The 22,562-nt window shown below is 46.1% G+C and overlaps 1 protein-coding gene across 1 annotated transcript; it reads left to right on the top strand.

Moving 5' to 3' along the window:
* Positions 1-621: 621 nt before the first annotated feature.
* Positions 622-22,049, top strand: sh3bp5a (SH3-domain binding protein 5a (BTK-associated)). The gene is made up of 9 exons (XM_076301181.1): positions 622-960; positions 1,696-1,758; positions 4,189-4,317; positions 16,247-16,411; positions 17,909-18,039; positions 19,224-19,266; positions 19,658-19,874; positions 20,170-20,676; positions 21,105-22,049. The coding sequence occupies exons 1-9, from the start codon at positions 880-882 to the stop codon at positions 21,305-21,307; spliced, it is 1,539 nt and encodes a 512-aa protein (XP_076157296.1). The 5' UTR covers positions 622-879; the 3' UTR covers positions 21,308-22,049.
* Positions 22,050-22,562: the final 513 nt, after the last annotated feature.

Here is a 22,562-nt window from a genome sequence, read left to right as displayed (position 1 = left end):
TATGGCAGTTTTACATGCTTAAATTTACATTAAACAGGTCAGACCTAGCCAAAAAAAAAATAGACAGTCTTTATAAATGTTGTCCCAGCTTGTTACAATTTCAGTCAGTTGGATGAGAAGGCCTATTTAGACAGCACAGAAGTGGTCTATAACAGGAGAGATTATACAATATCACAATCATGCATCTCCTGTAAGGAAGGTGAAGCATCCCCCCCCTCTCTCTCTCTCTCTTTCTCTCTGTCTCTCTATCTCTCTATTGTAATGCTCTGTCAATTTGTATTCCAGAATATGCAAATTAGAGCTGGTATTAAGTCAGCATAATTTAAAGACCAATTTGTCAAAGTTCCCATGACCTTGTGAGACATTGGTAATCAGGACGAATGCAAATTAGGCTTATTCGGTAAGGTTTTTTTTTTTCACCTCAGTCGTATCGCATTGTTATGCCTGATTATCCCCCTTTCCCAAAACGAGACAATGCAAAACATAGACCCCATTCAACAGCGCTCACTACAGATACCTTTGTGGCTCCGCTAACTTCTGCATACAACCAGACTCAGACAGGAACCACGGGGGGGCGGGGGCAATGCTTTAACCTCTCCACTGAAGCCAATGATTTTGGCTGTCACACGCATTCAGCCTTTGCAAGAGAAGGACGTAGTTAGGCTAGGCTACTTTCACAGTTTGCCGGTATTAGTTTTAACCGAATTCTGGTGTGGATGGTTGAATGAATTGTATTAAAATGCCTGGCTCTTTACTGAGAAGAGCGCTTGAAGAGTGATAGACTATGGGAGCGCCAGCATGAAGTCCGCGACATAGCCCGCTCGCAGAGGAATTCGCTTTGTTTCTAGTCCACGACCACGTTCAACACCTTCACTCAGAATGGATAATTCAGAAAAGGGAAATAAATCTGACGAAGATTCGGAATCGCCAGAGGAAGAGGAGGTGGACCCCAGAATTCAGGTAGGTTGAAACAATCTAGCCTACTTCTTAAACCGGGGTTAAAATACAACCGCTTCCATTTGTTAGCGCCTGTACCACTCACGTATACCATCAACTAGTGTGAGCCTATGCATGCTGTTGAAATACATCCTCTTTATCAATAGCCTATAGACGTTTAGTTTAACATTATGTGGCGGTGTTGCCTCAAAAAGACGAGCGTAGCAGTTTGCCTTATTTTGCCTGCTCCTGTTGATAAGGCTGGGGAACAGAAGTAGTGGTGGAACTGCGATAAGGACTTGCTTTCAGATCCCTCGCCTTGTAAATAGTAGCTTACGAATAACCTCAAAGGTTGTCCGTGCTGATGTGCTGAAACACATTTGATGGTGTCTGCTAATAATGCACTGCCGGTGTTTTGAGCTCCATGACATTTGGAGAAGGGAGGCAGGCAGGATGGCTTGGTAAAAGCTACGCCTATGCAATTGGCTCTTGATATTCACTAGTCTAAAACATTCAAAAGTCCGCCCGTTGATGTTATGAATTATGACAGATGCTCGGCATGTAGTCTACCTTGGCCTACTTGCATTGTCCCTGTGTCGTGTCGTCGTTAACATGAGCCCTTTAAATGTGAAATGTCCAGCTCCCATGTTGTTGTAAATTAGGGAATGTTATTGTGATCTTGTCCAGTGTCCTCATTGTTGACATAATGTGCTCTCTCTCTCTCTCTCTCTCTCTCTCTCTCTCTCTCGCTCTCTCTAGGGTGAATTAGAAAAACTGAATCAGTCCACAGACAACATCAACAGATGGGAAACAGAGCTGGAGGTAGGCCTCACTCTGCTTCTACACCCCACATGCTTTCTGTGCAATGTCATTGTTTTTCCTAAAGTGGTGGCAGGAGGGATAGTCGATCACCCTTCCCCCTCAACGAACAGTTTTTCAGACACAGCCACTGCAGTGTTTTGCCTGTAGTCTACAAGAGAGAAAATCAAAACGGTCTGTATTGTATACATGCCATCAACACTATATGGACTTCCCCTAGAATTTCCGCTTGAATTTCCTCTAGGGATCAATAAAGTATCTATCTATCTGGACTTTAAAAATGGCATCTGTACTGTATGTATAGTATAAGTAAGTATATATACTCTTTTGATCCCGTGAGGGAAATTTGGTCTCTGCATTTATCCCAATCCGTGAATTAGTGAAACACACTCAGCACACAGTGAACACACAGTGAGGTTAAGCACACACTAATCCCGGCGCAGTGAGCTGCCTGCAACAATAGCGGCGCTCGGGGAGCAGTGAGGGGTTAGGTGCCTTGCTGAAGGGCACTTCAGCCGTGCCTACTGGTCGGGGTTCGAACCGGCAACCCCTTCGCTTACAAATCCGAAGCGCTAACCAGTAGGCCACAGCTGCCCCCGCATCATATAGACTACAAGCCTATGGAATTCACAATTCAGAGTTGTCTGTATGGTGTGTGTATACAATTTAGACTACATAGGAAATTCACAGCCAATTTAATTGAGGTTGAAAGGGTGTAATAATACCTCATCTGATGCCTAGTGAAGGTCATAGGGGGAGGAAGAGTAATTCACAACACATGTTTTTTAACGTGGCACTTAATTGTGTAAATACGGAACTATTCTTCTATTTTATTATGTGAGGATTAGATCTTTTTTTAAAGTTTTTAAAAACAGTCCCAGTCCATTTGCTGGCCTCTTTCAAAAGGGATTCCTAGTGGCAATGAAATGAACAGCATGGCGCATTTCCAACACACAAAACCAAAACATACAAAAGTGAATCATTTGATTGAATAATTCTTCAGTTATCTCTCTTCAAAAGTCAGCTATTGTGCATTTCCCCTGTTATCCTGTGGTGCTATCAGTTGCTCAGATGCTAACATATGAAAAGCAGCGGTCACAAAAGAATATTGCAGTATGCTGTCATACGCCCTGGCCTTGTCGCTGAAGCACAGGACATGAAATGTCACAGGAAGCTTAAATCAGCCCTGGACATTATTCTCCATCCTTTTCCTCCAGCCGACTGGGGAAAGGACAGGACGTAGCCACTCCACCCCATTATTTGTTTGCCTGGCTGACACTAGACCACTTCTCAAATCTCACTTGAGGTTTAGAGTGGGTCTGGAAAGTTTTCCTTGACTTACGACTCGCTGGGTTAAAATGTAACTTAAATTGATGCATTGAACTCTTACCAAATAATTTGATAAGTGCAGCAAACAAAGGTTTTAATTGCAGTTGTTTACTCAATTCCAAAGAAAATACACGTCCATGTCTGTTTAACCCTGTTGCTATCAGCGCAGCCATTGGTCGCGTTGAATGCACTGTTCTATCGGTCATCCTGGGTTTTTGGTGATTTGGAAATGGCCATCAATGGGATCCTTTCTAGGTGGACCTGCAGAGCAAATGAAAATGTACACTCTTAAAATGAATGTGTTTTGAAAAAACACAACACAAGCGTTGTTTTTTAACACATCTCTGTGCCCAGACAGGGACAACACATTAGTTTTAAGAGTGTGCTTACAGGTTTGTCTGGGTTCACCCAGACTAACAATTTGTGCCATTCCTACACACCGGCGCAGGCCCAGCAGAACCGTTGAGTTCTAGCTCACCTACGCATGCTCTCTCAGAATGTTCTAGTAGTTTGCCGTACACTAGTTTGACCTGCCTGATATAGAGGGTCCATTCTCTATCAAGGTTAATTCCTCTATGGAATTCCGCTGTGTAGATTCCTTATTAACTAAATCACTGCTGAATGGAATGAGCTGACACAGCTTTTCCAAAGGTTCTTGGTTCTGAACCAAGACTATGGAAGTGCCTTATGTCTTTTTTTTTTTTTAAGAGACTTTGGCTCAGAATCAGGCGAACGAGGTGGAGGGAGGTGGATAAAGTGTACGAAAAGGAATGTAGTGTTATTGAAAAGGAAACTGAATTGTGTGCAATCTGGTTTTCATTAGTTAGCCCTGTAGACTGACTCTCTGCTGAATAGGCATGGAGAGAGATGGCAGTAACACACTCCATACGTTGTGTAAGAGAACTCTCTCCGGCCATTATTGCACTTAATCAAACAGCCTTTGCTTTAGAAATAGTTTGTTTCATAAATATATCATCTTGTATAACATGAGATATGAGATCTTCCCACCATGTTTCTTAAAAAAGCAATAAGGAATTGAAACTCACACTAACAGTAACTACGAGAGTTGCAGCATGGTTTGACCCGTCCCCTACTTCTCCGTAGGACTCGCGGCAGAAGTTTCGTGCCGTCTTGGTGGAGGCCACCATGAAGCTGGATGAACAGGTGAAGAAGATTGGCAAAGCAGTGGACGAGTCCAAGCCATACTGGGAGGCCAGACGCATGGCCAGACAGGTAGGAGTTTGGCGCCTTGAGGTGTTACGCCCCACTCCTGTAGGTCTTTAACTTTCCCGTGTGTTGTCCTCAACCTACGAAGACCATTAAGAGATGCAGGCACACCAAGTTGCTATAGATGAAATTATGCAAGTTCGCAACCCATGCTGTAAATAGAAGCTATGGCACATTGCATTGTGTTAACTTCCAACCAGTTGGGTCATAAATACACAAAACAGTTCTGACAAGTTGGCAAAAGGGTGCAAGCCTTTTAACACTTTTAACACCTTTAATATACCTGAGCACTGCATACTTGACCAAAGTCCTTTTAGGGAAGTCCCTCCACTCGGTGGCCATATTGTAACGCTTTTTGGGCACTTATCGGGCATCTATTTCGGTAGAAATGCGTGTGCGCAAGGCTTCACGACACCAACCTTGCTCCAGCGGTGAGATCACAACACTGACTTTAGTCTCAACACAACAACTCTTCATGTTGTACAGCACGCAGGCCACTTACAGTGAGGGGCAGGCCGGTTAATGTTGCATAATTGGAGGCTCTTCCTATGACCTCACTGTAGGTGGAATGCCGGAATTCTCTACTCAGGAAGGAACAGCGGCGAAACATGGGAGCGTTCCAGATCTTATCCACGAGGGAGAGCCCATGGAGAGCTCTCTTAGGCTCGTCACAGAGTGTAGCGAAGGAAAAAGAGCAGGCTCTCAGGTCGAGCGTCACCGGGAGCCGGGCCCTGATCAAACTGCTTAATCAGCATAGCAACATAGCAACATTGCGTCATCACAATATTAGACCTGTTAGTCAGAGGAGCACGGTACGCTGCATGAAATGGAAATGCACTGTGTGGAAATGAACAGATGCCATGAGTTCTCTACCATCCTGGAAAAAAAGTTTAGAAAAGTTCACATAGCAGTATCTTCAGAGATGTGAAATTGCCAAAACATGGAATACCCAATGATCCAAATTTGAGAGTTAGACAGAGTTTGGTTATAGTAAATAAATATATATATATAAAAAGTATATGTAGCAGATATTAAAGTAGCAATTGTGCTGTTTGTGCCAGTGTTATTCAGAAGACTGTTTGCCTGGCTTTGAGCTCAGTTTTGAGGGGGGGCGAGTCTTTTGTGGTGTTCAATATGTGTGGCTGTATAAAACATTCTCACTGCAAAAAAAAATCACAACCCATGGCTTGTGAACTACATTATTGTGAATAAGGCTGGTGCAAACCATTGTTTTTCCCCAATTATTCTGCATTTTACAATGAACATATTAACAAGTTAAGATGAATCTTCTGAGCCGAATATCTCTGTAGCATTGGTGGATGAAGGAAGTGCGCAGTGTGGAAAAAGCGCATGTTTGTGGCAAGTCTTACATTTTAACTGGTCTACCCAGATGGGAGTTTTCCCTCATAGCTCTACTTCAGCTCCCCAATCCTAAGCAGCCCCACCCAAGCCACATCCAGGGCTAGAAGGCCAGCCATCCTAAATTATGGATGATTCCAGAGCCTAGTTGCTCTGCTAATTTGTTTTGAAAAGACGCAGACAGCACTTCATAGATAGCTGCTCCATTGGGAAAGAGACTTTCTTCCCTGAAGGGTGTTTACCATTAAAATGATTCTCCACAGTTCGCCGACAGCGCCTTTGCTGGCTGCAGCAAAGTTCCCCTGGCTGGGGAAAGTTATTTTCAAACAACAGCTTCTCTCTTCCCTTTAATTTTCTCAGTTTGTGTGCATAGCGTGTGTATTCCTGTGTACTTGTGTGTAGTGTGTGTGTATTTCTGTCTCCGTAATGTGCAGTGCATATTATCCCCTTTTGCATGTTTGTGAGAGTGGTGTGTGTGTGTGTCTCTCTCTCTCTCTCTCTCTCTCTCTCTCTCTCTCTCTCTCTCTCTCTCTCTCTCTCTCTCTCTCTCTCTCTCTCTCTCTCTCTGTGTGTGTGCCCTAACTAAGCAGAGGGCTGTCACTAATTAAACTGTTCTGGGTTCAGACTAAAGGACTTCATACACTGAATGGCTATCACAGTCACCTTGTGCTGGCGATTAGCGCTACCCTCCTCCACCCCACTCTGCCAGGGCGTAGAGGTCATATCGCTGATCTCCCACAGCTCCCACACTCATTACTAAATATGCTAGCTCACCCTGAAGCACATTTTAATCAAAGATTCTAGAACAGAGCTCCGCTCTAGAATCTTTGATTTTAATCTATTAGCATTAGGCTAATGGAACTCTATTGTGTTGTATGTCTTCCTTTTCTTTTTGCATCTTCTGTGGAACTCTCAACTTAGTTTGAGTAAGACTGTATTGTATCGATTAAGACAGCATAGTTTGCATACTCCTATGTTATAGGAGTTGTTTTTCTTCAAAGCTATTGAGCTGAATGACCTTTCTGGTCACTGACATTTTTTAACTTGTTTTGAGCTGATAAGCATGAGGTGTTGAAGGATTACCACAGACGGGTTTAGGAGATGCTGGCTGATCCATCCCTATCCTCCCCAAAATTCTGTACCGAGGGGAGGGAGCGGGAGGTGGACATAGCTCTCAAAGCGATGTTATGTAAAAGTAGACTGAACTCACATGCTAGTGATTGAAAACACTTCCTCTAGTTTGCCTTAAGCAGAAAATATACATAAAAGGAACATAAAAGGTTCCAAGACATGAAGGATACAATTAAACGGTTCCTTTATGGGAACAAGAGTACCATTTACAAGAGATTTTACCAAGAACACCATTTACCAAGAACAAAAGACTTCCTATGAGGACAAAGATAGGAACCCTCAAGAGATCTCATTGGTGTGCAGTGGAACTCTTATTCAGCATAGCATGCTGCAGATGGGAGGCCCATAGTGGGAGTATCTTTGACAGTTAAAAGGGCGAGAATGTTCTCTTTAGCGTGACACGAATGCGTCTTTTTCTTCAGTAATCTTTTCCCAGGCACATTTTAGGCTTGCATTCTTGTGCATGCATGCTCCATTAACATTCAGTGACTCCAGACAGAAAGTACCTCCGTAGTTATAGATGTAGGAAGAAACTTCAAGATGTTTCGGGGGGGGGGGGAGCCACGATGTTGCCATGCAGGGCAGTTAGAGCACAGTTTTAATTTCACTTTCTATTTTTGATATCTGGTGGGAGGCATTCATTCTACTAACCTATTTCAGTGGCCACCAAGCACACTGGCAGAAATAGCTGTGTCTGGGTATGTGTTTGTGGGTGTGCTGACAAATCGTCACAGACCTTGAGAAAGCATGAGAAGTGAGGACCAATCTGTACCTCACTGCCTGCTATATGATGATGGATGGGTGGATGGGGAAGAGAGGAGGTGGTGGGTGGAAATCTGCCATGTGTGAAACTCAGAGAGGTGCCAAGGCACTGCACTGAGCTGTGAGATCTTCCATGCCGCAATGTGCGCCTTACACACACACACACACACACACACACATGCGCATGCACACACACACACATTCAGGCACGCACGCACGCACGCAAACACACACACTTTCCCTCTACAAATTAGAGTGAGTTCGGAGGCAGCCAAAGGCACTGTCACACTCACAGAGGGCTATTTTTAAAGCAGCGAAGGGGCTGCGTTTGGGCACACTGGCGTCACACCTACCCATTCTAATCAGACTGGATGTGAGGCTCCCGCGGAGGTGGGCTATGATTATCAGTGACGCGCACACACACACACACACACACACACACACACACACACACACACACAGCACAGCACAGTGCATTTTCATCAGGGCTGGTGTCTGCTGGGTTGGCTGAATGCTCTTTGCTGAAAGTCAGGGTTTTAGTGTAATCCCGTCCTTGATTAATGCGCTGCACTGCTTGTGTCACCTCTGGCGTCTGGTGCGGTACACTGTGTGTGTCTGTGTGTGTGTGCGTGCGTGTGTGTGTCCGTGTGTGCGTGCGTGTGTGCGTGCGTGTGTGCGTGCGTGTGTGTGTGTGTGTGTGTGTGTGTCAGGGCTGCCTGGCACCTGAGTAGATAAGCTCAGGTGTACTAATCTGACAGCTGTGTGCCTCAGCATCTACCTGGAAAGCCAGGAAGTGACAGTGTGTGTGTGTGTGTGTGTGTGTGTGTGTGGAGTTTATAAACCTTTGTGCTCAAGTGTGATTGAGAGGCTTTCAGTTCCGCCTGAATATGATATCCAGAATGGTGACAGAGTGTGTGTGTGTGTGTGTGTGTGGTACAAATCCAGTCGTGTGTGAAGAGAAGACTGCAAGATAAAACGGTTTATCATCAGTGGTGTTTGTGTGTGTTTAATCTGTGCTCTCAGCAGTCACTGAAGTCAGCTGCAGACTCTCCTCATGTTCTCTCGAACCCAACTCTATGCCCCTTAGTAACCCTGCTGTGTGTGTGTGTGTGTGTGACCCTGCCAAGGTAAAATTCAGGCCTCGGAAACTTGTTCCTCAGCTGTCCATCATCGTCATCATGAGGGGGATCGACCGTCCACCTCCCACCTCTCGGCCAATAGGAGCTCACCATGAGGCACATGCAACACATGACTGACATGTCTCAGGTCTCAGCTGATGCTCATTTCCTGTTTTAGCATTTCGCTGACACCAGAGGAGTGAGAGCGAGAAAGGAAAAGCGCTGATGGGGGATGAGGGGTGTCGAGATCGCCAGTTTGATCAAAATAAGCCTGAAGCATGAGTCTAGCTTACATGAAGTTGGCATAAAACTAGAGGCTGATAGAACAACACGTATTTGTAACTTCTTAAGACTCTCCGACTCTTTGACATCTGTCTTCAGTCTGTTTCTTCTCCCCTGAGTTACGGACGTCACCAGGGTTGAGTTGCAGTCAGTGGTGGCAGCATTGGTGGGCGCCATGGGGAGGATCCCTCGTTCTCGTGCCGGTTGTCCTACTTCTTGGGGCGGATTGAGGCGTCTGCCACTGAGGGGACATCTGCTGCTGGCGGTGGCGGTGGCACGTGCGAGTCTGTCACCCCCCCCCTCCCCCCATGGCCTTATGGGAGATATGATTGGATCAGCACGTGCTCAGGCTGCCAAAGCAGGGGCTTTACTTGTCCTTCCCACCCGATATCCCCTCTACGCCCTCTCTCTGTCTGTCTGTCTGTGTGTGAGTGTGTGAGTGTGTGAGTGTGTGTGTGTGTGTGTGTGTGTGTGTGTGTGTGTGTGTGTGTGTTAAAGCTTATTTAAGGCCACACATGCCTGGACTCCCCCTAGTTGCCGGGTTATCTGGGGCCATGTCATCTTTCGCAGGGACAGGGAAATGAAAAGCTTGACCCCTATTTATGAAAATGACTGATCCTTGACTTAGTGCAGCCAGGCAGCTTCTGACCCCCCCCCACACACACACACACACACACACACACAACCACCAGTGACCGTTTCACCTTCCCCCTCTCCCCAGCCCACAGCCAGACAGACTAGTCTGCAGTCTGTCATGACATGCTGCTCACAGCTGGGTAGATGCTGGTTGACATGATAGATCAGAGCTGTCTGGCCTCCTGGTTTTGAGTCTGGCTGTCTGGCTTATCTCCTTTCCTCTTTTGATGTCTCTCTAGGACTCTAGATTCGCTACACATTCATCAGAAATGCCGCACCCAGCATTTACAAAGATGATTGCACCCTTGATTGCTTAATACAGGTTGCCAATAACCGGAGCTGCAATGGAAGCGTGCTGATGGCGAAGCTTCCTGCTTTCTTTTGTGCGTTTCTAAAGGCTGTGAGATTTAAGAGTCTTAGATGAATTATGCAGTGTGAGGGAGATGCATCTCACACAGTAACGTCAACTGTGCTGCTCTGGGGAGTGAGATAGGGTGTGTGTGTATATGTGTGTGTGCGTGTGTGTGTGCGTGTGTGTGTTTGCCTGCCTGTGTGTGTGCATATATATACATCTCTGTGTCTGTGAGTTTATGTGTGTGATTGTCTGGCTTTACTAGTGTGTGTGTGTGTGTGTGTGTGTGTGTGTGTGTGTGTGTGTGTGTGTGTGTGTGTGCGCACATCTGTATCTGCTGTGAGTGATTGTTGTGTGTGTGTTTGTCTGGCTTTAGTAGTGTGTGTGTGTGTGTGTGTGTGTGTGTGTGTTTGTGTGTGTGTGTGTGTGTGGGGTGTGGTGTGGTGTGGTACAACAGGATGATCAGTTAAAATATTAGGTGGCTGGGGAACAGGACTTGGTCCTGGGAATCAGACGACTTCCTTAATATGCTCTGCTAATGCTGCACCCTCCGTAATGACCGGCACACGCTCCCGTCCCACCATCACCTAATCGCCTCTCCACAACAGCACACGCTCCCGTCCCACCATCACCTAATCGCCTCTCCACAACAGCACACGCTCCCGTCCCACCATCACCTAATCGCCTCTCCACAACAGCACACGCTCCCGTCCCACCATCACCTAATCGCCTCTCCACAACAGCACACCGTCTAACCATCACCTAATCGCCTCTCCACAACAGCACACCGTCTAACCATCACCTAATCGCCTCTCCACAACAGCGCACCGTCTAACCACAAATCCGACTCCACTTATCTGGCTGTGTGCAAGATAGGCCTCTACTGTCTCTGTTTTGGGACAGGGCCTTGGTATGAGATGGCTGGGCTGCTGCCTTGTCCCCGTGTCCACACTAAGGCCCTTGTCTGAGCCTGAATGGTCTTGATGTGCGTCACGTGGGGCTGCTGTGTTTCAAGCAGCCACTGAGAGACCCCGTTATGACACGAGCTGTCTGCTCAGCCCATGAATAAAACATGGTCGTCTTTGTCTTTGAACGTGGACTCCCTTAGGTTTTTCCCACTTCCAGGGCATCATGGCCACTGGATTTTAATTTTTTTCAGTGTGGATGAGGATGGCAAGGGCAGTGGAAACTCAGTACATGAGGTATATTAGTTTAAAATATGCTCTTGAAGTCAGCTCAATGTGGACAGATATTCATTATATCTGTATGTCAGTCTCGATGAACAGAGATATTTCCTCTCTGAAATTTCTGGGTTTCAAAGTCCTGAATCCAAAACTGAGGATTAAAGGTTGTATCAGCGATTTCAGGCCCAAACATAAATGATCACATTCATCTAATCTTTCCTAACGATCTGCTAGCTGCCTGCCCCATAAGCAGGCTGTCGGCGGCCATATTGCAACGCTTTCTGGGCACTTATCGGGCATCTATGTTGGCAAAAATGAGCGTCACGACACCAACCTTGCTCCAGTGGCGAGATCACACCACATGATTGACACAATGTCTTCACAACACACCACATGATTGGCTCAATGTATTCACAACACACCACGTGATTGGCTCAATGTATTCACATGTTGATGTTTTGCTGCGGAAGGGGTGGGATATGTGTAGACAACTGCGTTACAAACTAACCCCATGGATTTCTATGAAGAATTTTTTTAGTGTTGTGTCTCATTAGAAAGTCTCTGATTAAGGTAACTGTGATGGGCTGGCCTGGGTGGAACAGGGAAATGGCACGGAGGGGGGAACAAAACTATTTGTCTTCAATTGTTCAGAATCTCTGTAACATTCCCATTCTCGTTGTGAATGCCTGGTCTGATGTGTTGTACAGCCCCAAATATCAGGAGCACAAACTGTTCGTCCAGTTCCTCTCATCATGTATCCTGGTTATGAAGACCAGGGGAGAGGCCGGCTGATTTCCTCATTCTGTTCAGAGGTCGGTAAACTTGGATTGACTATCTCTGATGCCGCTGAGGAAGTAGACTGGGAGTTTTTGTAGGTCAGGGACAGAATGAGGATGTTTGGTTTGGTCTTTTCCCCTCCCTCCTTCCAAACTCAACGGATTATTATTTTTTTAAGATGTCAGAAGTGGAGTATATTGACTCAGCAATGGAGGAACTGCTCATCAAATATATATTCCGCTTGCGCTTGAGCTACTTTGGTGGAGGCACAGAAATATAGGTCAGAGTGGGTTATGAGCCTGGGATGTAGACAGAATGGGATATATATATATATATATAGAGAGAGAGAATAAGCTGGTTGGCTTATGCTGTTTTAAACATTATCATTCTGGAAAAATAGAGGATAATTCCCCCCCCCCTAAAAAATGGATTTTTTACAAGGTCAGCATCTGTTTTTTTTCTCCCCAAGTCTTAAAAGTTGAATTCTCTGCAAAACAGATATACACATTTTTATTGTTTTGGTGTGTGTGTGTTCGAGTACCCTGTCGTTTCGATTTTTTCCTAAATATCATCGCCATAAAGCACTCCAGGCCTTTCTGTAGTCTGGATGTTTTTGCTGAAAGTGTTGTCGGTTATACCCAGGCACCCAACCCTGAGCAGTAGAGCAGCCCTGAGCAGGCTGGCTCGGCTGGCTGGTTCTGCCTGTTTACACAGGGAACAGTTGGTCTCCCATTCAGCTCTGTTTATCGAGGGGGGGAGGAGGGGGGGGGGGCAAGGGGGCTTTTCCCAGCAACCCTCTGTGTTTACTGACCACTCCATCAACTGGGCTTCGGTCTTGACCTTGGAGAGAGCTGAGCTCTGACAGAAACTTGTTTTTGAGTTTGAGTGTACAAGCAGAAAGAGAGATTGTGTGTGTGTGTGTGTGGGGGGGGGTGTATTAACCCAAATATCGGCACACAACTATATCAGGGTAGCTACATATTTCCCATCGACATGGTGCTGAAAAACAAGCCTGTGTTAAAATCAAAGCACATTCCGAGCAAATGTGACACTTGAGGCTTTTCCCAAAGTAACCTTCGGTCGTGACATCAAAGGATCATCAAACTGGAAGCACTTACCACCACATATCTGCTAGCTATAAGTAGCTCAAGAGGGGGTACTGGAACCTCAGTCTGGCAGCTGGGATGGTGATCCGCGAGGATTATGTAACTGGCACATGAGTGGGCTCCTTATAGACCCTTTTAAGAGAGTTACATTATCAGCATCATAGTTGGCCCCACAAGGCTTCCTTTTTAACATTCCATATGTTATCTTAATGCAGAGGAAGTAGATTGGGAACCAAATGTACGTTCAAGCATTGTTTTTGTTTTTATTTTTGAAAGGGTCTATACAGCTGCTAGCACAGTGCACCACAATTTAGCACAGTGATGCTAACACAGTAAAGCGTTACCGATTTTGTAAGTAGAGTGGAGACTGTGCTTACTATCTGATGTGTTACACATGTGAAATGGCCAAAGTTATAGCTTGCATTTGGGGTGATGAGTGTTGCATGGTGTGCAAGTTTGCTTGTACTGCTGTCAGCTTTGAGTGGAAATCTGTCTGAAATAGAATCGCAGTGTTCTTTTTGTGCTCAAACGGAACATTGGTGTGGGTGAAAACTATTTCGTCCTTTCAATGGGGCCATTCAGACGGTCATCACCAGGCCGATTGTTGAAGAATCTGAGCGTCATTGCTGCACCTCCTCTTAACTTTAACTAAAGCCAGCTGTTGCTCTGTGCGCTATGCTGAAACCAGATCTGCTCCTCAGAGAGAGGGAAGGAAAGAGAATGAGGGACGCAGGGAGGGAAAGAAAGAAAGGGAGGGAAAAAGATGGGGAGATATGGAAAGACAAAAGAAAGACACTGATGCACAGAGAGCGAAGAAAGACGTAGTCGAGAGGACGTTGAGACGTCTTTTTGTCCACGGCCTACTCAAGAACATGGCGTCACCTCTGCTGTACAAACGCTGCCTTTGTCAGGCAAGGCAGGAGTTCCCCCTCATAGTCCCTGTTCTGTCGCAACAGCCACTGTGGCTTTCTTGAGTCAGAGTGGAGATTTAGGCCAGGACTTCACCTCATGTTGATGCCGCATATTTACATAGACTGCTTGAAGACAATGGAGATGTATTAAACATGTGTACAACCACATAAGGCCCTGAGGATGCTTAATGCGTGTCCAAGTGAAGGCTTATGAGAGGTGGGGAGAAATGACAAGAGTCTCAGTTTGCCCTTCTTCTAGATCGAATTAATGTTAGTGACTCATAGTGTTTGATCAAACCTCTATCTCTTTCACAAAGTCTTTCTCTGTCTGTTTATCTATCTCTCTCTCTCTCTCTCTCTCTCTCTCTCTCTCTCTCTCTCTCTCTCTCTCTCTCTCTCTCTCTCTCTCTCTCTCTCTCTCTCTCTCTCTCTCTCCCCCTCTCGCTCGCTCTTTCTCACTATCTCTCCCACCGTCTGTCAGACAGTCATCATGGTGAAGCATCCTCTTGTCCTCGCACGTTTTATAAAAAGAACTGAATGTAGGCCACAAATAAGGGGCTGTGCAAGACGAACCCAGTCACGCACACACACACACACACACACACACACAGGCAGAAATCAGGTCAAGGTTTGCTTGGGTTGGGTAGGTGGACCAAGAGGATGACAGAAATGAGACAGCAGGAAGTTTCTGACTTGTGCATCCTTTCAAATCAAGCCTGACACATCCTACAACCCCCCCCCCCCTCCCACAGGTACTGATGTTGGGGTGGTTCTGTCTCTTTTTTTCCCTCCGGTGGCAGGGGCAGCCGTGGCCTACTGGTTAGGGCTTCGGGCTTGAAACTGAAGGGTTGCCGGTTCGATCCCCGACCAGTAGGAAAAATGTTGGCAGGGCAAGTGGTTGAGCACTGCTCTCCCATGCCCACATCCACAGCTGAAGTGCCCTTGAGCAAGGCACCTAATCCCCGAGCGCCGCTGTAGCAGGCAGCACACTGCTCCGGGTTAGTGTGTGCTTCACCTCACTGTGTTCACTGTGTGCTATGTGTGTTCACTAATGCAGAGACCACATATCCCTCACGGGACTCAAAAGAGTATACTTACATATAGGTACTGACGTTGGGGTGGTTCTGTCTCTTAGGGTCGGGATTAGGAACAGTGTGCTGGTTCCCATCTTATCTTAGTCTACCAAAACACACAGGCAATGGGTTTTAAAGGACTGAGTGTGTGGAATGTGAGGGGGAGAGAGCATTGTGATGGAAATGAGAGCTGTTGAAGAAAAATGGGTGGTGGTTCATGGTTTATTTTTTTACATGCTGGTTTGACTTTGTCGCTCTAGAATGCGAGAGATTGCGGTTTTAAGACGTAAAGCGATCTCACACCTCGTTTCACTTTAGCTTCTTCTTTTTACACTTTTCCCCCCCCCCTTCTTTCTGCCGCAGTCACTGCGGTGCTTTCCTCCATGTCACGTTCAAAGGAGTGGGAGATTAGCCAAAGCGCTTTAAGTTTTGTGCGGAGCCCGCGATTAAAAAAAAAGGGAGAGAGAAAAAAGGAAAGCACGCTCATTAAATATGAAGGGCTTGCGTCTCAACGTGTGCCAGTTTTTTTTTTTTTTTCATTTCTGAATTCTGCATTCTGTTGCAGAGTACAGACATTAATAAATAAAAGCTAGCTCAACATGTTGGTAAAACCTCATTATGCAGAGCAAATCACTGAAATGAGTTCTGAAGTCAAAAAGTCATTTGATGTAGTAAAAAAGTAGTAAAAAGTAAAAATCATCAGTGCATGTAGAGGCACTTTCTCCCCTCATTTGCATGCTTCCTTTGTGCTGCTATAGATGTGACCGACAATAAGATCAAACTGACTTTGTTCATGGCCCTCCTCAAGACACCCATCCTCCTCTTAGGACTGCAACCTCAACATTCCAGCGCAGTAGCACAATTATGACCAGAGTGCAAAGCAAAGATTCTAGAGTGCTACTCTTTAAGTTCTTTGATTTAAGGATTCTAGTGCTACACTCTGAAGTTTTTTTTTATTAAAAACTTGTCTCCTGCCTTACATGTACAGCCCATCACCATTCCCAAATTCCTGGGATGATGTTTGTTGTTTGCACTTTGAAAAAAGTGTACATTTAACAGAGTGAACAATCACTGGCACAATGATTATTATGATTTCAGTACTGCAGTGGTTGCTTGTTTAGAAGATTCATTCTGTGACTAAATAAGTTCATTTCTCTTTCTCCCTCCTTTCCATTTCTCTCTCTCCCTCTCTGTGTATCTCTCTCTCTCCCTTCATCTCTCTCTCTCTCTCTCTCTCTCTCCAGGCCCAGGTGGAGGCCCAGAGGGCCACTCAGGACTTCCAGAGGGCCATCGAGATCCTGCGGGCGGCCAAGGAGACCATCGCGCTGGCCGAGGAGCGCCTGCTGGAGGAGGACAGCCGGCAGTTCGACTCCGCCTGGCAGGAGATGCTTAACCACGCCACGCAGAGGGTGAGCTTGAAGACAGATTATAGGGGAAAGAGCAAAAGCGCCTAATCTTGAATTTCCCTTGGGGATCAATAAAGTATCTATCTATCTATCTATCCATCTCTCTATCTATCTCTCTATCTCTATCTATCTCTCTATCTCTCTCTATCTCTATCTACAGCGCCTACATTTGGGTTTAGAAAATGAAATGTGAAACAGGGTTGTGCACAATTCGAATTGCAATTCTGCTCCCTGTTTGCTACCTCAATTGAAATGCAAGTGAAATTCAAGAATTGAATTGGAATTTAAGAGCCAGGTTCAATTCAATTCTGGAATTTTGCACAAGCCTGATGTGAAATGTGTAATGTGGTTGATGTGCAGTGTGTAATGTGGTTGATGTGCAGTGTGTACCATTTTCATCAGGCAGTTCTATTCGCATTTGCATTAATTCATTTAGCAGATGCTTACAACGTGACTTACAAAAACGAGGGATAACATTCAATCTGCACTTATAGTGAAAACCATTAGTAGGTCCAATCCATGGGGAAGTTAGCGCTCACAATGCCGTTTCACTATTACTGCCATGTTGCCTAGAAAGTTGCAGAATACCCAGTTGTATTGTCATTCACTGTCTATGAATACGGCAGGTTTTAGAAAAGTGGAGCACTGGCTATAAATGTCACCTCATAAACATAAACATTTCATATGAATAAGCCACATCTTCATTTTCTAATTCACAACAGCAACCCGTATGGTTGGTTATTTTGTATGTCAGTCAACAAGCCACCTCCATTTGAGGCGTAAACAGCTCTTGGCCAAGATAAGATGCCTATGTTTGATAACTATGTTTGCATCAGAGAGAAGCTGGAACATCACGCTCAATGATCCCTCGGTTGTGATTGTAAACAATGTTGCACTGAGCATCATACAGAGGCATCACTGTTAGTCCTCCAGCCTGCTGTTGGTGCCTTCCTGGCTTTGTCTATGCTTATGGTATTTTGCAGATGCTTTTGTCCAAAGTGACGTACAGTATATGATCTACATGTGAATGTGTGTGTGTTTGACCAATTTATGGAGGACTCATACTGTACAAAAACTCTATACCAGCCTTTGATTTCTGCCATTGAGAACCTAGGATACAAATGCCAGCTCATTGTGTTAGTGTTTGGTAGCCTAGGTCATGTAGGCCTACATAAAACGTGGACTTTGCATTGGGGGACTATATAAAACTAAGGCCAAGCAGCTAGTGAAGTACTGTTCCATATCATTTAATCTACTGGATTATTCAGAAGATTTGATTCCTAATGTAACTTGACTTGTAAAGTGGAATCAAATAAAGTATATAAAATGTGTCTGTGTGTGTGTGTGTGTGTGTGTGTGTGTGTGTGTGTGTGTGTGTGTGTGTGTGTGTGTGTGTGTGTGTGTGTGTGTGTGTGTGTGTGTGTGTGTGTGTGTGTGTGTGTGTGTGTGTGTGTGTGTGTGTGTGTGTGTGTGTGTGTGTGTGTGGGGGCCTCCTTAAAGGTGATGGATGCCGAGCATACGAGGACGCGTAGCGAGCTGGCACACAGGGAGACGGCGGCCAGATACAACGCCGCCATCAGTCACATGAAGCAACTGGAGAAGAAGTTCAAACGCACCATCAACAAGTCCAGGTTAGTCAGAGAAACCAGACCAACCTTTGGCTAATTTGGGGTGAATGAACCTTGTCCAGACCCAATTCCAATTTCAATTGAGATAAGGTCTGGTGCTAACCAGGCTAGGTTAGTCATCCCTCTCAATCCCACAATCCTCTTCTCCCCCCAGTTCCCTCCCACTCAGTCTGCCCACAACGTGACTATGAGTTAAGTACTCAGGTGTGTAGAGCTCTCAACGTGTTTTGAGTGTGTACGGTTTGTTGAGTGGGCAACACAGCAATTGAGCGACACAGTAAATTGGTTCATGCCATTGCTACAGACAGGAGACTATATTAGCTGAAGAGCAAGCTTGTAGCAAAGGGGGACGTAAACATGACTGAACAATGAGGTTTTTATTGGAGCCTCTCCTGACCAAATGATGTTCAGATTGGAGTGCTCCATCCAACTAACTGCCATAATGCATAAACAGTGCAATACAAGGGGAATGGCTAACTAAGACGGAATTACCTGGACAAAAAACTCCCAATGTAAGAGAATCTCAGAGTGTTCTGTGCACCCTTACACAAACTTGTGGGTGATTTGTGGGAAACAAAATATTGCCAGAAGTTTGCCAGTGTTGGCCGTTAGAGGCAAACTTCCAGCAAAGTTCTGGCAACAATTAAAAGTTTGTCACTAGTGGCAAATGTGTTTGCCAGTGATTTGCCATCCCACCCAATAATGGCAAACTTCCAGTGAACTTCTGGTGACAAACCTAATTTGCATAATGACATTGCTGCAAATTTGCATGTGAAAATATGACCTTGCCGCAAGTTTGCGGCAACTTCGCCAGAAACCTGAAATTTCTGTCAGGGCACGCTGAAGGGGAGCGAAACATGAGAGAGAAAAGACAGGAGAGAAAGTAGGGGAAAGTTTGAAAGCATGAGGAGTTGAGTATTTTCTTTCTCCTCCCGCTCCCTCTCGGCTGTGCTTGGTTTGACTGATGTGGTCCAGATGTTGGCTCGGGGAGGACTGTTCTAGAAGGCCACTGACCCCCTTCCCTGGGCCCACGGAATGTAGCAGCACACTGCAATGGAGTGTTATTCCTCCAGAGCCGCTGTTGCTACGGAGATGTGTAGGCCTATGCCAGGTCTGCACGTCTGTCTGGATGTCTGTACGTCTGTCGCTAGTGACTCATGTCTGTGTGTCTCTCTCTCCCCCCTTAGGCCATATTTTGAATTGAAGGCAAAGTATTACCTTCAGTTGGAGGTATGTACCATTTATATCATTTATATGTGGTTTGTGATTGGCACATTTCTAGTTCTAAATAACTGGAATCAATGTTTTCTATTCCAGTTGCTATTCTTTGACCCAATTATTTAGACAACTCCTTTGACAAAGATGTGTGTGACAAAAAGTGCTATTTAACATATAAATATATAATATATTGCAAAATTATACATTTTTTCTTCTTTAGAATTATCTGTTTAAAATACATGTCTCCACAACTGCTCTATCTAAACACCAAAATTAGAACATTCATTAATTTTACAACCCTGCCGTTAGTGTGGACAGTACGTTATGAGTTGCTGTGTGCATTTGTGATGTCCACCCCTCTGAAAGTGACCACCTGTACTAACTGTGTCTGTTCCTCATACAGCAACTGAAGAGGCAGGTGGACGAGCGGCAGACGAAGCTGACCCAGGCCAAGTCCGAGTACCGCACGGCCCTCCGTAACCTGGAGACCATCTCCGACGAGATACACGCCCGCCGTCGCCTCTCCGCCATCGGTCCACGGGGGCGTGGCGTGGGCGCCGAGGGCGACGGCTCTGGGGACGACATCGCCAACTTCAAAATGGAGTCGGACGGCATTTCCAGTAAGCCAAGCGACAACACTCCTCCCGTTTAGCTACGGTGTCCTGCTAGAGACAGGACATAGTTAGTTCCACCTGAGGAAACCCTTATGGGATCCAACAGATTAACAGAGGGGTTCGACCTTTAGCGAAAAGCAATACCACACACCTTGTTGATGCAGCATGTAACAAGCAGTGACCGCAGTGACCACAATCCACACGCTGGAACATATTTGAACCTTGTTTTCCCAACGCTATTGAGCAGACTCCTATCCGCATGAACCTTGCCTCATGTTTGTTTGTTTGTTTGTTTTGCCAGTGATGTCCGAGACCTTCGAGGAGGAGGGCAGCAACGGCGTCTCCTCAGAGGAGGAGGCCGAGACCCAGTCCTCCTGCAGCCGCAGCAACTCCTGCCCCAACACACCCCTGGACCTGCCCGGCCCCCACCCCTTCTCCTCCTCCTGCCCCAACACACCCCTGGACCTGCCCGGCCCCCACCCCTTCTCCCCCTCCTGCCCCAACACACCCCTGGACCTGCCTGGCTCCGACCCCTTCTCCCCCTCCCCCTCCTGCTCCAACACCATCACCACCTCCTCCACCTCCGCCTCGTCCCCTTCCTTGTCCTCACCCTCGCCTCACCCTCTCTCCTCCTCCTGCCCTTACCCTTCGTCCTCGGCCTCCTCGTCCTCTCTCTCGTCCCCGTGCCCTGAGGGCCTGGAGTTGCGGGATGCCGGCTCGCTGGAGGGACTGGGCCAGGCGTCGCTGGTGCTGGGCCCGCGCAGCGAGTGCAGCGGAGCGTCCTCGCCAGAGTGTGACCAGGAGAGAGGTGAGTGTGTGTGTGTGTGTGTGTGTGTGTTGAGAGATCGCAAGAGAGGTGTGTGTGTGTGTGTGGATGAGACAGAGAAATGGGAGATATAGAGATGGTAATTGCACTTGAATGCACGCTGAAGAAGGGCGTCCATTAACGACATCCATGTGGTGATTTTAAAAAAAAGTTTAAAAGATGCTGTTAAGTGCTGTCTTAGATATAGAGATGGGCCAGATCACCATAAAGCCCAACATTATAAAAAAATCATAAAACCCAACTGTATGATTTTTTTTTTATTTTTAAAAACAACTTTCATTTCCAGTAATTTGATACTAAGGCATTTCCATTTCAGTGGCCATTTATTTTACTGGTGGTCTCTCTGTACCCGTGGGGTAGTGTTCAACCACTGTTAATATTGTTTATTTATGCGTGTGTTTCTGCTTTAGGAGACCGGGCAGAGGGTATTGAAGGGAAGCCAGACACCCCCAGCGTCATGTCCCCCCCCATTCAGAAGAGTTCGCTGCTGGAGGAAAGGCTGAATAAACTGTCCCTAGAAAGTGCCGAGGCCGAGGACTCTGAGTCCGACCCTTTTACTGTGACCTCTAACCCCGGGCCGACCCCTCCCATGCTTGTGGTTAATGGGGTCTGAAGGCAGACCAGTCACCCCCTAAACTCAGCCCTCACCCCTTCACCTCCCTAAAACATCAAGAGGACAAGACGGAAACCCCACTCCTCTTTCCTAAGACGTGTCCCAACACTACCGTTTGAAAGAATAATCTTTGTTTGTGTCGTGGTCATCACTTTGTCCTATGTCAGGTGGGACTATGACTGCTAGGCCACCTCATAATCTTTATTTGTGTCGTGGTAAGGTAAAACTATGACTACGAGACCACCTTTGTCAGTGTTTCCAGAATATTCTGCCTCTAAGATGGTTGGAAGATGAAACACATAAAAACCAATGGACAATATTAAAGACTTGATGAAAAAAGATGTGACATCCAGAACACTACACGCATGTGCAACTGAAACCTGTTGGTAGTCTAACGGATCTTAGTTGGTTGTTCCTCTTTCCACACCTTGTCACCTACCGCGCAATACCTACCATTGGGTTTAATCTGTGTTGTTTTTTTATGTGTAATATTCTGACTCTCCACCATGCACAACGTGTTTGATGTATTGTAAAAGAAATACTCCTGATGACCTTTCAGTGTAGTACCACACTATTTTTTTCATGCTACTAGTATTAATGGTCCTCTGTAGTTTCAAGGTATGAACATATATATATATATATCTATATTTATATTCAATGTGTGGATCGTTAGTTGACCAGTGTGTTGTCACAGCAACAGAGTCCCTGTCAGTCGGAGTAATAAACACATGTTTGCACCGTCTGCTGAAAATCTCATTGACCAGTTCACAGGTCTGCGTCTGCATGTTTGCCTGCGTGAATCCCCCTACTGTGTCTGGGGGCAGTAAATAGCTTCTACAGACACATTCACGGGTACACGAACGAGGGAGCTCGGCAAACACACACACACACACACACACACACACACACACACAGGATGACTTGAGTTACACAGTGCGGCTCTGTGTGGTTGACAGTGGCAAATGTCAGCTGTCTCCTAATCTAAAACGCAGACCATCTCCACACAGACACACACACACACACACACACCATCATCCAATTGCAGTCAATCTCTGTCCTCTTTGGTGTGACATCTGCCACCCTCAGGGGGCCACAGCCAGCAGTGTCCTGGGACTGAGCGTGTTCGTTTATCGGCTGCCTCTGTCGACCCGCAGCCACACTGCGTCCTGTGACTCATGTTAGCGCAGTCCAATGCTGTAATGCAGCCCTAAGCCGGCCAGCCAGGCCTTTGAGCACGTGGACTCTACCACAGCCA

This window comes from Alosa pseudoharengus, unplaced genomic scaffold (assembly GCF_046254945.1).
Source record: "Alosa pseudoharengus isolate Yale_2024_CS ecotype anadromous, Long Island Sound unplaced genomic scaffold, YU_APseudo_1.1 YU_APseudo_1.1_scf_23, whole genome shotgun sequence".
NCBI lineage: Eukaryota > Metazoa > Chordata > Actinopteri > Clupeiformes > Clupeidae > Alosa > Alosa pseudoharengus.
The sequence above is the reverse complement of the archived record's forward strand: the minus strand, read 5'-3'. Positions and strand labels throughout refer to the sequence as shown.

Bases quoted from the DNA above. Each gene is read 5' to 3' on its own strand.
- sh3bp5a (XM_076301181.1), top strand. From the start codon at position 880: ATGGATAATTCAGAAAAGGGAAATAAATCTGACGAAGATTCGGAATCG. The intron at 1,759-4,188 runs GTAGGCCTCACT...ACTTCTCCGTAG, and splicing joins GATGGGAAACAGAGCTGGAG to GACTCGCGGCAGAAGTTTCG. The intron at 19,267-19,657 runs GTATGTACCATT...TTCCTCATACAG, and splicing joins AGTATTACCTTCAGTTGGAG to CAACTGAAGAGGCAGGTGGA.